Source organism: Falco peregrinus, chromosome 6, assembly GCF_023634155.1.
Source record: "Falco peregrinus isolate bFalPer1 chromosome 6, bFalPer1.pri, whole genome shotgun sequence".
Lineage (NCBI taxonomy): Eukaryota > Metazoa > Chordata > Aves > Falconiformes > Falconidae > Falco > Falco peregrinus.
Window position 1 is genome coordinate 93,361,399 of NC_073726.1, and position 20,390 is coordinate 93,381,788.

Sequence of the window (20,390 nt, forward strand, 5' to 3'; positions counted from 1 at the left end):
GTGTCTCCCCCTCTCTAGGTTGGTGGATGGAATATGACAGGTGCAGGGAAAGCAGAAGACTTTAATGAAACTCTTCGGACTCTCATGGGCAGATACAGCACATTTCCCTTTTTCAGAGTCCATGTAGGACCCAGTCCTTTTGACCTCAAGACCAATATTATTCAGGTAAGCAGGTTAAAGAAAGAAATTTTTCAGGAAGCACTGGGAATAAAGAGTCAATTACATGGCCCATGAGACCCAAACTTGCTGAATTTAAGCCTATGTTCTTCTGTGAAGAAAGTTTTCCCTAAATTTCAGTAAACTTGATTTTATGACATAAAAAGCACTTATTTCTGGAAATAAGCAGATAAGGAAGAATAAATTGCTTACTTCTTCTCACTTCTCCTGCCTGACAGTGTAGACTGTACTTCATTGTGGAAGGGACTGTTTCTTCTAATGCTGATTGGTATGACTAGTACAATAACGGACTCTGAGTGCTAAGTGTCTAATACACAGTGTACTATGAATTTTGCAGCTCACTGTTGTGACTGAAACCTGCTAGGCAGCTAAGCACCACACAGCTGCTTGTTCACACCCCCACCCCAGACCAGAAGTATAGAAGTGTGAAAACTCACAGGTTGAGAAAAAGATGGTTTAATAGTGGAAAAAAGGGGGAAAAAAAGAACAATAAGGTAAAAAAGGAATAGATGCAAAACCCACCAATTGCTCACCATCAACTGACCACTGCCCAGCCAGTTCCCAAGCAATGGCAGCCCTTGCCAACCTCCTTCACACCCACTTTTATTATTGAGTACAATGTCATGGTATGGCAAACACCGGTGGTCAGTTGGGGTCAGCCGTCCCAGCTGTGTCCCCTCCCAGCTTCTTGTGCCCCCCAGCCCACTCACTGGTGGGATGGTGTGAGCAGCAGAAAAGCCCTTGGCTCTGTGTAAGCACTGCTCAGCAGTAACTACAACATTCCTGCATTATCAACACTGTTTTCATCACAAATCCAAAACACAGCCCTATACGAGCTGCTATGAAGAAACTTAACTCTCTGTCAGCCAAATCCACTACATCATGTAGAAATATTCAATGTGGTTTACATTTGACCATCAGTCACTGCAGATTGTAATGAGCTTGTAAATGAACTGCAGAATATGACAGAGCCACAAAAATTACTTAGCAAACATTTTCCAAAAGTAAAAGTAAGACACAGAAATTAACAAAGCCTGTTAAGCATATTCTCACATTTCTAGTGTTTCTGAAAATAGTGAGATGCTTTTCCTTTACTCCTTTTTGCAGATTGATCATCCTGAGTTTGAGATGCCACCTGAGAGTAAAATCAAAGAACAAAATTATCTTGAGGTAACATATCAGAGGCTGAAGAAAGGTAAAAAGGTATTTGGTGTAGGAATTTCCTTGAAATGCCTCCTGGCTCAGAGTGGTCTGTTTCCGTGGGTTACAGTCACTGACCTCTGAAAATGTCTCCAGAAGGAATTCTTTACAAAAGTCTCTACTTTTCCAAAAAGGTAGTTTGTAAAGTGCAAATCATTTTATATGCCAGGATTACAACTCCTAGTGTAGAAACAGAATGCTATAGTTCAAATTTGTATTTGCTAAATAACATGAACCTGGGCTTCCCTCTAGGTTCCACCTTGAATGAACATTTATAAAAAATACCATCCAAAGAAAGGCTTTGTAACTTTAAATCTGTGTATTGGGGGAGGGGTAACTAGCATTTTAGAAGTTATTTTAAAATGTTTTAACCTAAGCAGGGAAAAAAAGCTCTTTGACTTTGGGAGTCATTGCAGCAAAATTAATTTAATCAGAGCTCTGTCATTTTTCTGAACTTTATAAAAACTGAGTTTATTTCAGTTTCTTGGTCTGACTTTCAGAGAAGTCCTCAAAAAAACCCAAAAACCCTGTCTACCCATCACGAGCATTCCTTTGATACCTCATAAACATAGAAGTAAGACTCTGGCATTTTGTTTCCATCAAAAATACTGGTTCATTGTATTACTACACATCTCTCCTTTGCCTTCAGAAAAGGCAGGCCTACATCCCCAAAATTACTCTGGTATTTAATGTAATTGTAAGCTGGGACAAAAATAACCTCTTGAGAATTCAGTGTTCTTCACTGAGAGAGAAGCTGTACTTGGCAAACTGATTCCACATGAAGAATTACATGAGGATGTTGCAGTGAAGAAGACAGTTTTAGGTACAGGGATGCAGTGGTTTTGAAAAATTGAAGCTTATATGGTCAAGGTGGTTGGATGGGTGGGGTGACTAATTTTCAGTCATGTTTCTCCCGCTGATCATATGCTTTGTATTGCAGGTTCTCCGTGTGTATCTCTCATATTTGAGGAAATTGGGGGGCCTACTTGGAGGGCCACTGGATGATCCCACTGATTCCTTTTCCCTTACTTTATCCTTCATCTCTAACCTCCAGCGAGTTGTCACCCCACTGCAGGAAAGACAGCAGAGGGGGATGCTGTTCTTTCGCACTACCATTAGGGAGCTACAGGTATCTATGCCTTCGAACTCGAGCAACACAATTCCATGTGGCTCATACATAGACATTCCTAAGATCTAGATTAAAACAGATATGAGACAGTCTGTTTAGATACTATTCCTTTGCAACTTGAAGTCTGTTGAGCTTTAAATAATCTATTAACTTACGATCTTTTATTGACAGCAGTTGGATTTTTCAGGCCCACCCCTTCCCCAGTGCTAATTTGATAAAAAAAGGCAATTGTCCTTTTCTACTATAATCAATACCCACATTATGAAAGCAGTTTAACTTGTTGGAAGTATCTCTTTACACAGTATTAGGGAGACTATCCCAGCTATTTCTTGGATCCATAGTTCAGCATGTAAGCTCCATTTTACTTCTAGGAAAAGGCACCTGCTATTGACTGGCTGTCGTGTCTCCAGGCTGTCTTCCACCCTATGCCAATGAACCTCTCTCAGCCAGTTGCAGTGCATGACATGGATTACTTAAGAGGCATGTCACAGCTCATCAAACAGTGGCACAAGAAAAGGTAGGAGTCAATATCTCTGGTTTTAGTTGTTCACGCCTCAAGAAATATTAGAGGCCTATGTTAAAGCCTGCTGAATCCAGTAGCCTAATGATTGCAAGGGTGCTGTGGCTCTGTATCCACAGGTTTAGCCAGTACTAAGGCTTAGCATATATTCCAAATAGACTTGCACATGCACACACCATATATGTACACACATACAAATGTATGTGGTGTCACACAGATGAACAGAGATGGAACACAGTGCCTTTACTGGCACCCACCCATGCATAGCGTTCATACAAACATGAACAGCCCAGACAGCCTGATCCTGTTCCTCCTCTCCAGCTGATCAGTATTGGTCTATACTAGTGAAATATATATATGAACATACACAGTAAGGATCACTCCAGTAGCTGGTCTCAGATATTCAGTCTGTCCAGAAGCTGGGGCCAGATCCCCTGGTGTCCACAGCTGCTGGCACCTGGATGTATGAGTTCCCGAGTCCTGCAGCACCACTTTGGTTGCTGGTACTCTGGTACCTTCCTGTTACAAACACACATATACAGGCAGATCTCTCCAGCAGCTGGTCCAAACTGCTAGTCTCTCCAACAGCCAACCCTCAGACCCGTGCTGTCTCCAGCAGCTAGCCTGAACCAAAGTCCCTCCAGCAGGCAACTCTCAGACTCCTTGTCTCTCCAGTATCCAGTCCCATCCCCACACACTGAGAACAGAATGTTATTTAAGAACAGCATTTAATAAGATAGGACAGATTCTGGTGACCATGTGCAAGGCTCAGTCAGGCAAGCCACAAGTTTATGCTCAACCATTCCCTCTTACCACTTTTCCTCTCCACTTTCCCACACGTGTTTCCCCCAATACACCATGATCCCTTCCCTTTCCCTGCCTTTGGTCCTTCCCATAAACATCCCATAATAAGTCTTAACGAATCCCACAGACCCCTCAAAATACTCTATAAGTTTCACCCAGTCCTAAAAACACTCTTTCTCCTGCTTCCCACAAAGAATCCTGTGCCCCAGCAGGCAATTACCCCTTGAGTCATCAGTGTTCTGGGGAGAGCATTTCTTTGGTTGACTCAGCCCCAGGTGTAGCCCATCCAGAGTACTTCATTGTCATTGTTCAGGTTACTGGAGTTCCTCTGCATTAAATTATTCCTCTGATACTTGCCACGCCTCTGTGTTTATTGTGACCAACCTTCAATCTTCAGTCTTTTTAAATGTCATTTTCCTACAGGATCCTTCACATTTATATGATTGTTTGTCTGGTTGGGAATCTCTCACCAGCCCTTGACAGTAGATTCCAAGATGCACGCCTGGAGCTATCTAAGATTCTTTATGGAAAAATGGGATCTAGAATGGTGAGTTAGCCCTTAACCATCTTCTTCAGACTCCCCAGCAGCTGAACACACCAGGACATGCCTTCTGGATGTTCTCTTGATGCCTCATCTGGATGGAGTCTCTCAAATTTGTGACTCTTACTCTTACTGGAGTAGGGGTCCTCAAACTACAGCCCATGGGACAGATACACCACACACACAGACACACACAGACACACACAGACACACACACCAGACACACACACACCAGACACACACACACCAGACACACACACACCAGACACACACACACCAGACACACACACAGACACCCCCAGGGTCCTCAATCCGGCTCCCGGTATTTAAAGAACCACCATCCCCCACACACAAACACACCCGCTGGGGGTTGGCGGGGGAAACCAAGCAGCCACAGATGATTCCTGACATGTCATCCGAGTGCCAGCCCCCTGGTTAAAAAGGTTGAGGACCCCTGCCCTAGGGCATTAACTGCTTCCTTTTTCTCAAAAGAAATGTGGGAGTAGACATGACACAAAACTTTAGAGTGCTAAGTGCACTGTATCATGGGGTGTCAGCTAGCATGTGAACTTCATCTTGTGTGAAAGTAAGTGAAGTAAATCGTAAGAAAATCAGTCTTCTACTTGATTAAAGCTTTCTGAGGTAGCCTAAATGGAACTACATTACTTATCACTCACTGCTGTCATTTTTAGATAGCGGCGTATTTGATACTGACTGCATGTTTACATATCTTTTTACTGTCTTCCTATCTCTTTGGCCTCACTCTCATGTCTTTATTTCTTTCTCTGTTCTTACAGGTCCCAACTGAGCGCTGGAGGAAGTGCTTGACTGATACCAGCTCTTTCTTTGAGCCAGTTCTAGGGCAGATGATTGTGCAAGAAATTTTCCCTCAGCAGACCAAGAAACTTGTAGGTATTCATCCTCTTAACCATCAAGCAGAGCTCAGCTTCACTTCTTTCTTTTTTTGGCATGCCAGTTTAAGACCACATTAAGGCAGCAAAATCATGTGTAGGTTTTATACCTTTTTACATATTCCCATACTTACACACTTCACCTCCTATTTTGGGTATGAAAGATGTCAGACCAAGACATTGCTGTCATTTCTAGAATAACCTATGTTAAAATATTATTAAAAAATATCTTTATCTCAATTGTTAGCAAAGTCATGTGTGCAGCACCAGTATCTATGACAGCCCTACAAATGCATGCAGTCTCCCTGTGCTTCCTGGAATGGCAGTATTAACAGTATTCATTACCAATCTGACATATCAAATAAGATTTTCAATTGCAAAGCCATTAAACCATTGTATGACCAGTTGTACAAAAACAAATCAATGCCAAAACATTCTGAGTAGATCCACAGTAAAAGGAACACCTGCCTGCAGTGTGGAAAAAGATATTTTTTTTCCTTTGATGATTAGCGTTCCTTTTTCTTTTGAAGGAAGTTAATGTAGGTGCTAGGTTTTGTAAAGAGTTTGCAGTGTAAAAAGTGACAAGAGTAAGTAATTCCAAGAAAAGTTAATGGGAAAACTAAGACTATGTGTAGTGAAGCACAAAGCTGAATGAACAAAGCATAATTTTGTGAAGAGACTCAGATTGCCATAACTGTGGAAAGGGAGACACCAGCATGAAATACTTGTGGATACTGAATTTTCATTTCATTTAAAAAGTGGGGCAGTCATCTGGTCCATTCCTATCCCTGCAGGGATTGAATGAAAAAAGAATTATGTTTCCCTAAGTTACCATGAGAGGCAAGATGAAAAGGTGTATGGGAGAGAATGGTGAGCCCTGTGAGGAACCACTGAATGCCAAATAACTCAACCTAAATCGTTGTAGAAACTGAAATCTCCTCTTTCATCACAAGAAAAGGAATTTCCCCCCAGTTATTCTGTGGCTGAATTGCTGGAACATGGAGTGGTGGTACCTAAGCCTGAGCAATGTTTTTCTGTAGTCCTGAATGTGCCTTCTTTTCTCCGTGGCAGGCTGAGCAGATGTTCTCTGAAATCCAAAATGCTCTCTATGGCCAACTGGATCAGTTGGAATGGATGGATGAACAGACCCGCCAAGAGGCTAAAGTCTTGGTGCGTGCAGAAGGCAGGAGTTGCTGAGGCGTTCCTTTCCCTGAAGTCTTTGGAGAAGGAAAGGAAGGGGCCTGCACCTTCACATATTCCACCTGCTTCCACAGGCACACAGCCTTAAATAGATGTCTTGTACACGGTGCAAACTGTATGTGGTGTCTGCAAGTGCTATCACACACATGTGGTCTTACGTTGATGTGTAGGCATAGAAAGGCTCATTGTTTATTTGTCCACAGATAAAAACTATGCTCTAAAAAAAAAAGCAGAGTAGAATAACATTAGACCTCAGGTCATTGAGTTAAGAAAGCAGAGTAGCAAGAGTAGAAATCTTGTTGAAACAGAGTAGCTGTCATTTTGAAGGGTTGATTCACAGATTATATTTAGGTTGTTTAGAAATAGAGTTTAAATAGGACTTCTAGAATGTAAAGCCTCCCATCGGTCATGTTTCTTTTTGTTTGTCTGTTTGTTTGTTTGTTTATTATAATTTTAGGTTTCCAAACTACAAGTGGACATTGGCTATCCAGCTCACATACTCCAGTCTGCCAAAGTGAACCTGGAATACCAGAATGTGAGCTATACAATGTAAACATGCCTGCCTCATTATTGGCAGTTTACCTGTACCAACTGCTATCTTATCTGCTGCTAAAAGAGGCTATGACCTCTGGAACAATAATAATTTCCTACTGTTCATTTTCTGGGAACATATGGGCCCACAGAACCTTTATCTGTTGCTTCTGTACTGTTGCCCGTGCTGTCTCCTATTCAGAGTGGCTGGCCTGATACAGATTGTTTGTACCTCCTTGTATGTTCTGTTCGGCCTGCAGATAACATTCCTGTCATATCTTAAACTGAAGATCTTTAGAACTGGGGGAGAAAACCCACAAGTATTCCATTGGTTTGTTTTTTGATGAATCCTTTTTTGACCCATGAGACTTTTTCTCATACTAATTCACTTCTCACTCATGCCCTATGAGTCACATTACCTGTCTCTTCCCTCAGCTGGAGATAAATGAAGACACTTTTTTCCTCAATGTGGTGGCTTGCTTGAAAGTACTGAGGGAAAATTCCTACTTGAAACTCCTTCAGAATCACTCACAGGATAAGTAAGTGACAGATACTGATCTGAAAAATATAACAGAATCATGCACTTGTGGACTAACTGAGGTTGGAAGTGACCTATGGAGATCCTCAAGTCCAACTGTCCTGCTCAAAGCAGGGTCAGCTAGATCAGATCACTCAGGGCTGCGTTCAGTTAAATGTCTGTCTCTCTTCTTCTGAGGAAGGAGGGACAGGACAGGAGGGACGGGCAGGGAGGTGGGGAGAGCTGGACACAGTACTTCCAGCTGTGGTTTCACCAGTCCTGGATTAGAGGGACATAATCACCTCTCTTGACCTGCCAGCAACACTTCTAATGCAAGACAAGATGCTGTTGTCCTTTGCTGCAAGGCTGCATTGCTGCATGCTGCTTAAAAAAGCCTTGAAGTTGTGAGAGTGAATCCCCTAATGTGTGTGAAAGTTAAGCTAATAGGTCTGACCATCTGTAAACAAGTGAAGGTTTATTTCAAACACCTTTAACTCCAGACAATGTGAATTTCATCATTTGCTGCTGCTGTATGAATAATTGTATTGAGGAGACCATTTTTGCAAGCCCAGTGGAGGAAAGGAGCAAGGTATGAGATAAGGAGTTAACACATTCTCTCATTTCTCTTTTTCTGCTTCTAGCTGGTATGTGTCCCCCTGGACTGTGCGTTCTTACTACTCAATAAGGCACCACATGGTGGTCTTTCCTGCTGGAATGTTCCGCAGCCCTTTTTTCCACATGGAGTTTCCCAGGTATGGAGGGTCTGCAAAGGTGGAAGATGGATGTAGGCCCTTGGCTGCACCATGTTTCCAAGGAAGAACCTTAATGGGTCTGTCTTTAACCTCTTTCTTACTGCATCCCAGAATGACACTGTAAAGGGGGAAAAAGTAGCTTTTTCTAAAGCCACATGGATACTGCCTTATGAATTCTGAAAGAGTGTGATCATTGACTCTGCTGGAACAAAATCAGAATCTAGGCGAAGCTAAGCTAAGCCAAGTATATTACTCCAGAGCGAAAAGACAGAAGTCCCATGTAGCTTAACTGCAAAAAATATGTTTTACATTTGCCTCTAATTTCTAGACTCCAAGAGTTCCAGCATCTAACCCATAGAAATCTAATGCAGAGAAAATAGGAGCCTCACAGAGCAACTTCTTATCAGAAGTCTTTTTCAAATGGATCAAACATAGTTCTTCTCTTCCTTTTTTTTAAAGAAACTTTTTCTAAAAAGGAAATACATTTTTCATTCTGAGTCTTCCCCTGCAACAATGACACTTCTGTGGGCTACACTCTTAGAGCTGGGTTCTTTCATCATATGGAATAGATCTATTAAGTGATTTTTTTCTGATATTAAAAGCACTTAAAACAGTTGACTGTAAAAATATTATTTGATGTCCTTTTTTACACAATAATGGATAGAAACTTCTCCTAATCCCATTGTACTGAAAGCTAATCTCACATTGTGGTAAGAGGCTGCATTTTGAAAGAAACATGTCTCAGTTAAAAGCAATTATTTTCTCCATGATGATCTTCTACCACTAGTTGTATGACATCTTCTAGCGCTTGCAGTATTTAATGAATTCATTATAGCATGAAAAACCAGACACCTCAAAAGAATAACAGGAAAAAATAAATTTTCCAGTGGTACGGGCTGTCACCTGCCATATCCTTCCTCTCTGAAAAAGTGTCTACAGCTTCTTAATCCTTTTCTCTTGAGTGTTAGTAAAATATATTTTTCTCACTGTCATCCCCATCGAATGAAATAAGTCAAACTTGAACAGCTTTTGGTGAGTTGGCACAATAACATTTTCTCAGATGATGCTCCAAAGCCTAAATCTTACTGACAAAAGCCAAATCAGATGACTGTAAGGGAAATTTTTAAAATAAGAAGTCAGCAAAGCAATTCAATTGTTATGGAATCCTAGAATCATAGAATGGTTTGGGCTGGAAGGGACCTTTAAAGTTAACCAGTCCAATCGCCCTGCCATGGGCAGGGACACCTTTCACTAGATCAGGTTGCTCAAAGCCCTGTCCAATGAGACCTTGACCACATCCAATGGTGAGGCATCCACAGCTTCTCTGGCAGCAATTACAAGTTATCAGCTACAGAGCTTCTGAAAGAGCAGTTCTAAAAGAAGATAAGCATTAGTTGTTTTTTGTCACTTCCTAGTGAGTTCCCAGTGATGATCTACTACAATAATTTCATGCTTAAGCAATGTTAATCAGTACATGTAAAGAAAGAAAGAGCTCATAATTTCATATTACGGAAATGCATTTTGAGTGTACTCTTGTGTGACTGTAAATTCATTGCATAAATCATATATATTCTGATTAGAAAGAACTGCTGGAGGTCTCTTGTGCAATCTCTTGCTTGCAGTGAGATCACCAGTGCTAGACCAGAATAACTGTAATCAAACTTTCATGATTTTAATTTGCCTTGCCAGTTTTATGCATCGTCTTTCATTAGACAACTTTTGCAAGATTGCTTCTCCAACCATCCTGCTTTTGTATGATTACCATTGCAGTTAGTTTGTGCAGTTCAGCCCGTAGTGGGTAAATAAGGCCATACCCCAACAATAACAAATATGAGTTAATAAAGGCAGAATCTTGTTCACAGACTCTTCATTATTATGATGGTTTATTAGCTATGAATACTTTAAAGCAAGCCCATAGTACAATTTTAAAGATTAATAGAGTAATTTACACTTGTATCTGCATTTTTACAGTGTACCGCATCTGAGAGACAATAAATAGAAAATGCTTCTGTGTGCTGTCAGAATAGAATGTTCCTGTGTAGCCCACAGTTGTGCTCAGTGGCTATAAAGAATGTTCATCTGCCCTCTTTTTCTTTTCAAAAGCACTCTTTTCATGTTCATTTTTCAGTGCTGTGAACTTCGGAGCCATTGGGGTCTTCATGGCGCATGAACTTCTTCACACATTCTATGGCTATGGTGGGTACCAGCTGTGGTGTCTTTCTTTGCTCTTCTGGGTCCCCACTGGTGCTTTCCCTCAGGGGATCTGAAATCATGGTCCTTATATAAATGTATAATATATATATTATTAAGGTAGATGAAGGTAAGGAAAACCCATTCCAGGCCATGCTGACTACTAAGAAGACTCGGTGGTTAATGTGAGGAATACAGGTGAATGCCAGGAATACCTTTACTTTCCAGGATTTTTTTTCCCCCTACAGTGCTGCCTGGGGGCTGTCCTACATGCAACAGTAGTGCACTACAGAAATCTATAGACTGCTTGGTTGAACAGTATGAAAGCTATGGCTTTAAGGTCAATGGTACTTTTACACTGTTGGAGAATACAGCTGACACTGGAGGGCTTGCCATCGCTTACCAGGTATTGTAGTCTACTTACTTCTCTAATCTCACAGCCTTACCACATAACTCAATGGCCATATCACAAGACTGCTCTGCTGCATCCCTCTCCTGCATGCTGCTCCAGTTCGAGATTGCTTGCACGCCTGTGCCAGTGCAGCATGTGTCCTGCATGTCCTCTGCTAATCCAGACACAGGTTCCTCACAAAGCTTTGCTCATAACCTCACTAGTTCCATGTAAGACCGCTTCTCCCCTTCACCAGTCCTGGGATGGGCCTTTCTTTACTTCCCTATTTATGTCATGCACACAAAACCATGTCATTATTTATATGTTTATGTTATACCTGAGGATCTAAGGTGAGACATGAACCAGAATTCTGTGTGGTGGTAAAATGACCCCATAATGATGTTTTCAGCAATGCTTTAGTCTAGAGAGAATTTTTTATTTGCTCAAGCAGCTCAAGCAGCTCATGAATGCAGGGTGCTCTGGGATCTCTAGGTCACAGATTGTTACTTGTTACGTTCTTGCACAAAGAATGTTGGGAGGGAGAAAGTCTTTTAATTTTTCTTCAAATACTTGTGACTTGCTTTGAAAGTAATTTTCATTCTTTCATGGTGCAGTCACCACATCTTCTGTTATGACAATGTGTGGGTGTGGTAGCGTCTGAAATGGGAAGGAAAGGGGTTATATTGTTATTCTCCCATCTTAGAGTTATTCAGGGCATGGCCAGCAGCAGGGAGCATCCCAGTGAGGAGAGAGATATACAAATTTGCGTATTTATTATATATTAGATTGATATAATTCATTGACAGAAGACATGGTTTTGGGACACTGTCTGAGGGGGGATTTATTAATAATTTTCTTTCTCCACAGGCCTATAAGAATTGGCTGAAAAAGCACAAAGAAGAGAAGGATTTACCTAAGATTGGACTTTCACATGACCAGCTTTTCTACCTCAGTTTTGCTCACGTAATGAATTCTAGGCTAGCCATATGTCTCTCACTCTCCATTGTCTTCCACATTATTAGAGTTTGTCTTTCTCAATATTTAATCACTTTTCCCCTTATTCACAGAACTGGGAATGTCCGATGTTCCCGAGAGATGCAGAATCTTATTTAGAAAACTAAATTTCACATGTAGGGCCCCTAACCTGTTACGGATCTCAAAGCTAGCAAAGGGCTTGTCTGCAAATATATCTTTTACAAAGCTTTGAAATCTACCAAAATTAAGCTGTAGCCGATAAGCTGTGTCAGGGAAAGCATGCTTCATTGCCAGCTTCTGAGTATATTTTTCGCTGTTGTGAGCAATGTTACACAGGGAAAGTGGAATTTTACTGGAAAAGGCATGTCTCTTTCCATCCCTTCCTTCATCTGCCTCTCTGTTGTGGTGAATAACTAGATGTTGTATCATTGAGTGACTGATAGTGAAAAAAGAGAGTTTAGAATGTTATTTAGAGATAAAGAACTAGAAGTACATGTACACCTAGTTCAGGATTTCTGTGGGAACCTGGTTTAAGGATTTGTGCCAAGTTGTGTAGTTGTGCATAACTGTACAGTTGAGTTCTTCATCATAGATCATTGGATTTCTAAGTCACACCCTTGTAAGTCACTGTAATTGTACAAAGGGAAAAGTTTTGTGCATGTATTGACATTAGGTCAGAGCAGTACGTAGAAAAGCAGTTCTGAAATCGCATATTATTGGGTCTTGGTGGCAAGATTTGCATTTCGGAGGCTATCTGGCAGCTACTGCATAATTTATCAATGAATAAAGACTGAAATCACAAGAGTGAAGACTTGGAGTGCTAGTTTAACACCAGTAAAGTCACATAACCTTCCCCTCAATCTCTCAAGTAGTAATGAGATGTTGTGTTCTTGATGAGCTCTCATTGCTTTTGCTTAAGATGCTGAATCTGGACACTGAGACTACATCTATACCTTTATTTTAGATGGAGTCCAAAGTTGCACGAGCCTAAACTCCAAGGTGGTCTAAATTCCCTGTGTTCTGGACTACACAGTATAGAAAGAGAGCAGATGGCTTTTCAGATAGGAAATTGGAACAAGGAAGTTTAGGGAAAGAGAAAACAGTCAGAAATTGTGGTGGTGAAAGGAAAAATCTGAACATTGTCGGCACCCACATAAGTGTGTTTCATTGTTTACTCCAGCAGCCTCAGTCACATGGGTGGAGGCACGAGGAGCCTTAAGTCTTGTTCACACAAGGACTTTCAGTCAAACTGACTTTCCTGTTTTGCCTCCTTTCAGGCAATGTGTGGACACCAGGATCCTGAGAAACTACAGTCTTCCCTGAACACAGATCCTCACAGTCCTTTGCCACTTCGTGTTTGTGGGTCTGTCAGCAACAGCCAGGACTTTGCCAAGCACTTCTACTGTCCCAGTGGATCCCCAATGAACCCACACAAGAAGTGCCACATCTGGTAATCTGCCTGGAAAAGGAGGAAGAGAAGTATGTCCTCAGTGAGAGAAAGACCTGACCTCCTCTACCTTTCTTTTCTTGTTATCCTTTCCTCAGCAGCTGATGGTAGCAAATTTTTTCCACTGAGCTCATAAGGAAAGAGGCTCTCCTCCTACTGCTCTCAGCACACTGTCCCAGATTAGACAACTCTGGAGTTCAGCAAGTCCCACATTAGTAAGATGACTAGCCAGTCTCTAGTAGGCAACATCTGAGAAGCTGTAAACAGAAGGACTGTTACATTATTAGTCCCTCTGTTCAGTGTATTTCCTTGTCTACTCCAGCAGCCTCACAGTCATGTTGAATGGACAGGTCAATAAACTGGAGGTCTAAGACCTGTTCATGTAAGATTGGCTCTTAGGGAAATCCTGTGCATTACTATGCAAACCACACATGTAAGTTAGCAGAGAGGGAAGAATCTTCTTCTTTTCTCCTGCCAATAAATGGAGATGGGTACTAGGAAAGACTCAGTGGCTGCAGCTTCTAGGCTGAAGGAGACATCACTTAATAATGAAGGTTACTGAAGGCCTTCCCAGTTCTGTTTTTGTTTCATCAGGAAATCTCCTAGAACATCCTTATTGGTGGGAGGGGACTGGAGGCTGAGCATAGATTCTCGTTCTTCTTCCTTTTCCAAAAAGGTTGTCTTTTTTTAGTCTTTATTTATGGTTGAGGATATGGCTGAAGGTGGAGTATGGGACAGTCACAAGGGTTTCTAGAAGTCTCTGAAGACTGAACAATTAGAATTCCAAGAACTTCTCTGGATCTGAACCTGGTTCTCTCATGCTAAAAGTTCTTTCATCACTACATTTGTAAATATTTACCATCCAAACAGAGAAGCAGAGCTGCTGTAGGATTTTACTTTCTATTTGAAATTGAGTTTTAGGTATTTATTTACTTTAGAGGAAAAAGAGAGTAGGAAGTAACGTATTTTAAGGTAGCAGGAGAAGTGCTTAAAGCACATTCTCAAGATTAACACAATAATCATATCATTTTCAGGTTCTGATAATTAAAAATTTATACCAATGTTCTAAAATTTACCAAAGTTAATAAGTATACAAAATACTCTTACTCTTTGCATACTCTTCAAACTGTTCTTGATTATGGGAGCATTTTTATTTTACTTGTTATGTTAGCTGCCTGGGGATTGTTTGTGGAACAGGTGATGGCAAGTGGGAACATCCCTTATCGATGTAAGCTTTGTAAAAATTGTGACAATCCTAAAATTGTGTTAATCTTTTCCAAATACTGACCAATACAGCAAAACATTTTCCAAGAACAGACTGTTCAGAGATATTTTTTCATTAATTAACTAAAATATTAATAAAGTGTTTGCTTCAGAGGAAAAAATTCATTGCAAACTCTTTATGACCAGGCCCACTTCTTTGTTCTGTATTTGTACTGTTCCCAGCATGACTGCACAAGTAATAAATAATAATACCTCAAAACAATTTGACTTATTTACCCATCATGAAATATAAAAAAATTGGGCTTGTGCTTATCTTTACCATTTAAACACTGTATGCATTTACTCTACTCATTTAATTGATTTTGTCCTAGCAGAGTGTCCAGACGGTCTTTCTTTTAGATGCTAATAGCAATTAACATTGTACCAGACCTTGTGTGTAATACAGAAGTTATTTTAGTGTAATGAGACTACTTGGCTTCTTTGTTTATTATGTATAGAAAAAAGCAAAAGCTATTAACAGTCTCCATATTAAGCATCTTTAACTTTTCTTGTATCTATCTTGTTAAGTGTATGGGGGGAAAGTTCCCTGGAATATGCAGTTTTTTCTTGTTCTTATAATGTATGATGGATTTACGAATACTCTGTTCAAAAGGCAGGGTCACCCTTGAAATTGGTGAGTTGAATCAATTCTTGTTTATTATCTATGATGTTTTTACACAAAGCACATATGGGAAGTGCAAGAAGGGAAGTCTGGCTTAGAAAAAATTGCATGAGTCTTGGACTGAGAATTTATTGTGTTTCTCAAAAAGATATGTGCACAAGGCCCCTGCTCTTGTTCTCAGTGTTGCAAGTTCCCTGGGATGTGGTTGGTGAAGAGAAGCTATGCTCCCTAGTAGGTAATCATGAAACGCAGGTAGATGTTCAAATTGTTATCATCCATGACCATAGAAATTATTTCATGCTTTATGTCACATATATAAAAAATAGAACAATGCTGACAGTGTTCAGGAAAAGAGCCAGATCCAACAGTGGATCTTTCACCACTGAATTCCTCAGTCTCTGTGAGTCCTCATGCTGCACCATGTCGATCACCTCCATTCCTTCTCCCATTGACGAGGCCACAAATGTTTCCTCCATTTGCTCATACCCTGTAACTGGGGGTGGGTAAGAACAACATAAGCTTTCTTATTCTCTTCTTTCATACTTGGATAATTTTCGCTTCTGTTTCCCTCCCTCTTTTCTCCCCCTGTTTTCTATACTTTCAATTCCATTTCAACCTTACCATGTGTCCATTTTCTCCTTCATACTACACAGGTTTTCATCCATACCCCTTCCCACTCTCCACTTCCCTTGTCCTTGTTTCTATTCTTCCTCATTAAGTATATATTCCTCTATGCCCACCCTCCCCATAGCATCCTCATAATTCCCAAGTGTGTTTTCTTCATGTGTATAGATGTGAGTGCGCAAGCCTGACCTAAACTTCTCTCCCTTTGCCCTGCTAAGGGCATGCAATTGTAGCAGGGTGGTAAGTGGTCATTCAGGAAGGTGAGACCATCATTACTGCTATTTTACAAGGGGAACTGAGGTACAGAGAAGCAAAGTGCTGGAAGGACTAGGGACTGGAATCTGGACTCCTGTGATTTGACACTTGCAGGATTTTTTTTTGTTTCCCATCTTTTCTCAACACAATCTTTCCCATCTTCTTGTCACAAGTGCGTCTGTCTTCCATTGATTTCTCTTCTCTCATTTTCTCACTCATACATTTGATCAATTTCTCACTTATTTCTCCACACACTTCCTCCCTGACTGTTGCCTGTCTTGCTTTTTCTCTTCCCACACTGGCTCTACTTCTCAGACTTATTCTCCCTGAATTGCAGCACTTTGGTTGTTTCCTGGGTATGCTGTGTGCTGTGACAATGTCTCATTTTTCTTCCTCAATTTCATTGCTGCATGACAGACAGTAGAAAAGTGTTCAGTTGAGCAAAGAGGTAGGAGGACGGAAGAGGAAAGAGGAGCATCACTCAGGCCCTTCCCAGGAAACAGTACTTGAATGGCCAGCATGTCACAAGCTGTAATTTGGTTTTTTTAAAGAGGAATCTATTGTCAGGTGGAGAGGAACTGAACACTTCAGAAAAGGTGCCAGATCTTAAACTGAGCCACAACTCCAAAGATAGCAGATCAGGGTCAGAAGCCGTTGCCTTTTCCACTGCACAGCCAGTTAGGTATTTTTAGGGGCATTGATTACCGACTTGTCACAGGCCAATTTAAGTTGTTTTAGATATTGTTCTCTCAAGCAGCAAACTGATTTTTAGAAGGAGTTATGTGTTAGGAAAAGTTGCTGCTTATTGCAGGTAGGATCTTCTCAGAATTTATCTTCTTCTTAGAAAGTTTTAACTCTTGCCTCTAAGATTCTGACAGGACTTCTGGCTTCCTGGTTCCACCACACTCAGAGGAAACTTGGCTTGGAACAAACCAACTGCTTCCTTAAGGCTCTATTCTGAGAAACCACTGGTTTTGGGGCAAAGAACTTTAATATTAAACTATATCCCCTTGAGTAATAGTAGGAGATGTGGCACAAGAAAGACTGCAACCACAGTGGCAAATGTGACTGTCTCCTAGAATGACTATCCGACTTTGCTCTCATTTCCTGTGCTCTTCCCTTGTAAGAGTCACGCCAGATTAATTCTTTTATCTTTTCAGAGCCATAACTGAATAGGCCTTAATGGCCCCTACCAGCCTCAGCTTGGCATCTCCACCCCCATCCCCTGACCATGGTTCCAGGGGCAACATGTAAGCTCAGACCTGAGTCTCCAATCTATTTGTGGTCTGCTGCAAGCATACCTAGCCCCCACTCCAGTGCCACCACAACTGTGCCTGACCATGGATCCTGTTATTCTGAATCTTGGCCTACAAACTGACTTCACGGTTTGACCTTGAATATGGCTTATCACTATGGGCTTGCCCAGTAGTCATGGGACTGTGCCTGACCCTGGTTTCTTTCATTGGATCTGATCCTGGCCCTGGCTCACTGACTTTTATTCCTGGTTTGACTTTGAGCCTGCCTTATGATTATGGACTTGCTTGATGGTCTGTATTCCTGGCAGAATACCTACCTATCCCTGCCAATGGGTACCTAACGTCATCCCCAGGCCTGCCTCGTGTGGGGGCTGTGGGGGCTGGGCCCTTGCGTGTGGGGCACCTGCCCAGCCATCTCCCTGTCCCCTAGAAAGCAGCTGGAACTCGCTGCTCCCTGGAAGTTAACTCAGGCTTTCTTGAGCACTGAGGTGGCTGCCACAGAGACAGGCCTGCTGCCAAGCGGGGCAGAGAACCCTCTTACAGGAGCAGCCTGGCCCTGCGTACTGCCCCCAGGGTTCTGAGTGAAGCCCCCTGCCCTTCTGGCTGCCCAGCCTCTGGGGCTCCCTGGCAGGGCCTGGACTTTTCTTCTTAAGCCCACTGAACCCCCAAAGCTCCTCTTGGGCAGCCTGGCCCACACCTCACCCCTTTTCCCCAGGCTTTAAGCCCCCCATATGCCAGGCCCATTTCCCAGTCTTCCATCTCTTTCCTGGCTCTTTACCTTTAGAAGTTGCCCTGTGGCATCCCATAGCAATTAAGCCACTCTACAGCATGTCCATTCTGAACCCAGCTCTCTGTAGGTCATGAGGGGGGCCTGCCGAGATGGGAGGCTGCCGTCAGGAACATGAGTGAGCCAAGGGGCCTTGATGTCCTTGGCCAGCCTGAACCCATGTGCCTTATCCCTCAGCCCCTGCCTTGCCTGGCTGCCGGGCTGGGCAGCTGCGGGACTGCGTCTCTGGTCACTGCCACTGCATCTGGTTCTGACACTGACCAGCATTCCTCCTTGAACTTGGACCTATCTCACCATCGCAGACTTCCCTGGTGATCTCTTGTATGATCCTGATGACGATCCCCAGGCCTGTCCTGCAGGGAGGGGGCCCTGTCTGCCTGCTGGCCTTGCCACTGCTCACTTGCTGGCTCCCTTCTCCTTAGGGATCATTGGACCCCTCTGTCCCCTGGCACATACCTTTGCATTCCTCTTCCACTTTTGTCTTTGCAAAGCCGAGCTTCTGTGAATACACTGCATCTCATTTTCTGCCTTTACTCGCTCTCCAAGCCTCCTCTTTCTCATTGTCCCACCTCAGCCCACCCTCCCACCTCCTGATGGACTCCCTTCCTCCCACTGACCATTGCTGGCTGTGCGAATCATGGTCTGGCTTTCCAGCAGTGTGACGGCTTTAGCGAAGGCTGAACAGTAAGTGGCTGGGAACACAACCACCAGACAGATGGTAAATCCCAGGGGAGCTCTCAGGGCTGCATTACCCTCCATCCGACTCTCCCATCCAGCACAAGACACTTTAGCCCCTCAAGCCTTTCCAGCTGACAGAGTCAGGGTTTCCCAGTGCCACGGTCCTGCTCGGGCACATTGTGACATCCCTGGGCGTGTATGATGTACAAAGGTGTCTCGTACACTGTTCTGCAGCATCATGTGTAGCTAAGGACACCCTATAGCATGAAAAGTGTGGAAGCTTTTGGGAATCAGTAAAAGTATGTCTCTGCTCGAAGTTAAAAGAAAATGGAATATTAGATCATAACGACCCATCCTGAGAGTTTCTGTAGCTCCCCCTCAGAAGCAGTGCTCACAAATAACTGACTGAAACTGGACAAAAAATGCTTTATAAAACTGATGCTAGTGGAGGGGGAAGGAAAATGTTATGACCTTCTCAGTTCATTGCTTAACTAATTATTAGTAGTTTGTGCTGTTTGGCTCACACAGCCTCTGTGAATAGAAATCAATTTTACTAAACCAACAGTAGAATGACAAGCATGTGTTTTCAAGTGTCCCCTAGATGGTGATCTAACAACGTCGTGCAGAAACAGCTCACCTTACAAAGCACCCGCGGGTGGGGGGTGTGGATCTCAAGTCTTATTAACCCTTGCCATTCACTTTGCGAGACCAAATTACCCACTCTAGTTGAGTCTGTCCAGACCACATTTTAGGAGTCTAATCATGACTTTCCGCCATGTAGCCTGGGAGACAATTTTCTATTTATTTTCAAACTCAAGTTTAACGCCAACTATCATTTGCTGTACTAAATATCTTCCACACTTCTTGAATTTACATACAGTTGTATGTTACCATTGGCTTTCCCTTTTCCTTTTTGGGTTGGTGTTTGTTTGTTTGTTTGGGGGGGTGGGGGTGGGGGTGGGGTGGGGGTTGTCCTTTTCTACTATTAATAATGGCATTTTTATTCAAGACCTTCACATTTTTTTCTGAGATGCCCAAAAAACCTGTCTGGAATTTAGGCAGGTTGGGAATTTAGCTTGTCAAATCAAGAAAATAATTATTCCAAGCCTTTGAAAGTCACTACAGAAGGAAGCACATGCAAGGATATATAGACTCTGATTTATAAACACTGAGATTTCTACACCAGGCGGTGGTTCTGGGTCATCTTGCTGTCCAAAATACTAAAGGATTTTTTTCCAGCTAGTTTTCAAAAGATTTTACACTCAGCCCAGAAAGTGCTAATTAGAACCAGACTTCAGGAACTTCAAAGATTAATTTGTCAGAAATATTCATTAAATTGAATTCCTGAATATTACATGGCTGTATAAAATTCTTATATACGATCTCCTACTGAACAGTGTATAATAAGGAGTGAGATGAATATACCAGGTATGAGTAGTTGAGTACTCTCAACATAGGAGAAGGCCAGAAGCTTCAACAGATCTGAAGACAGAGTGCATTGGATAGAGTAAGAGGGAGTGGGACTGGAACTTGAGATTTTCAGTCCTGCAGCATGACTAGTAAAGCAACTTCAAGGGGCATGTTCCCTACAGAGATCTCTGGATCTAAAGGAATCTGTAC

General features: G+C 42.2%; 1 protein-coding gene across 15 annotated transcripts in view; it reads left to right on the forward strand.

Moving 5' to 3' along the window:
* The window catches only part of KEL (Kell metallo-endopeptidase (Kell blood group)), a 40,260-nt gene extending 25,214 nt beyond the window's left edge, over nucleotides 1-15,046 (forward strand). For 9 of the 15 annotated variants that reach the window (XM_027783816.2, XM_027783824.2, XM_013297618.3 and 6 more), the window contains 14 exons: nucleotides 19-165; nucleotides 1,285-1,380; nucleotides 2,318-2,506; nucleotides 2,878-3,023; nucleotides 4,254-4,377; nucleotides 5,169-5,279; nucleotides 6,354-6,452; nucleotides 6,940-7,017; nucleotides 7,449-7,552; nucleotides 8,172-8,282; nucleotides 10,411-10,478; nucleotides 10,721-10,878; nucleotides 11,731-11,826; nucleotides 13,116-15,046. In XM_027783816.2, coding sequence (XP_027639617.1) covers nucleotides 19-165; nucleotides 1,285-1,380; nucleotides 2,318-2,506; nucleotides 2,878-3,023; nucleotides 4,254-4,377; nucleotides 5,169-5,279; nucleotides 6,354-6,452; nucleotides 6,940-7,017; nucleotides 7,449-7,552; nucleotides 8,172-8,282; nucleotides 10,411-10,478; nucleotides 10,721-10,878; nucleotides 11,731-11,826; nucleotides 13,116-13,292 — 1,704 coding nt within the window. In that variant the 3' untranslated portion in view covers nucleotides 13,293-15,046. Of the gene's footprint in view, nucleotides 1-18; nucleotides 166-1,284; nucleotides 1,381-2,317; nucleotides 2,507-2,877; nucleotides 3,024-4,253; nucleotides 4,378-5,168; nucleotides 5,280-6,353; nucleotides 6,453-6,939; nucleotides 7,018-7,448; nucleotides 7,553-8,171; nucleotides 8,360-10,410; nucleotides 10,479-10,700; nucleotides 10,879-11,730; nucleotides 11,827-13,115 lie in introns of those variants that run through there. The other 6 variants (XM_027783818.2, XM_005235406.3, XR_008747728.1 and 3 more) reach the window with 5 other exon arrangements.
* Nucleotides 15,047-20,390: the final 5,344 nt, after the last annotated feature.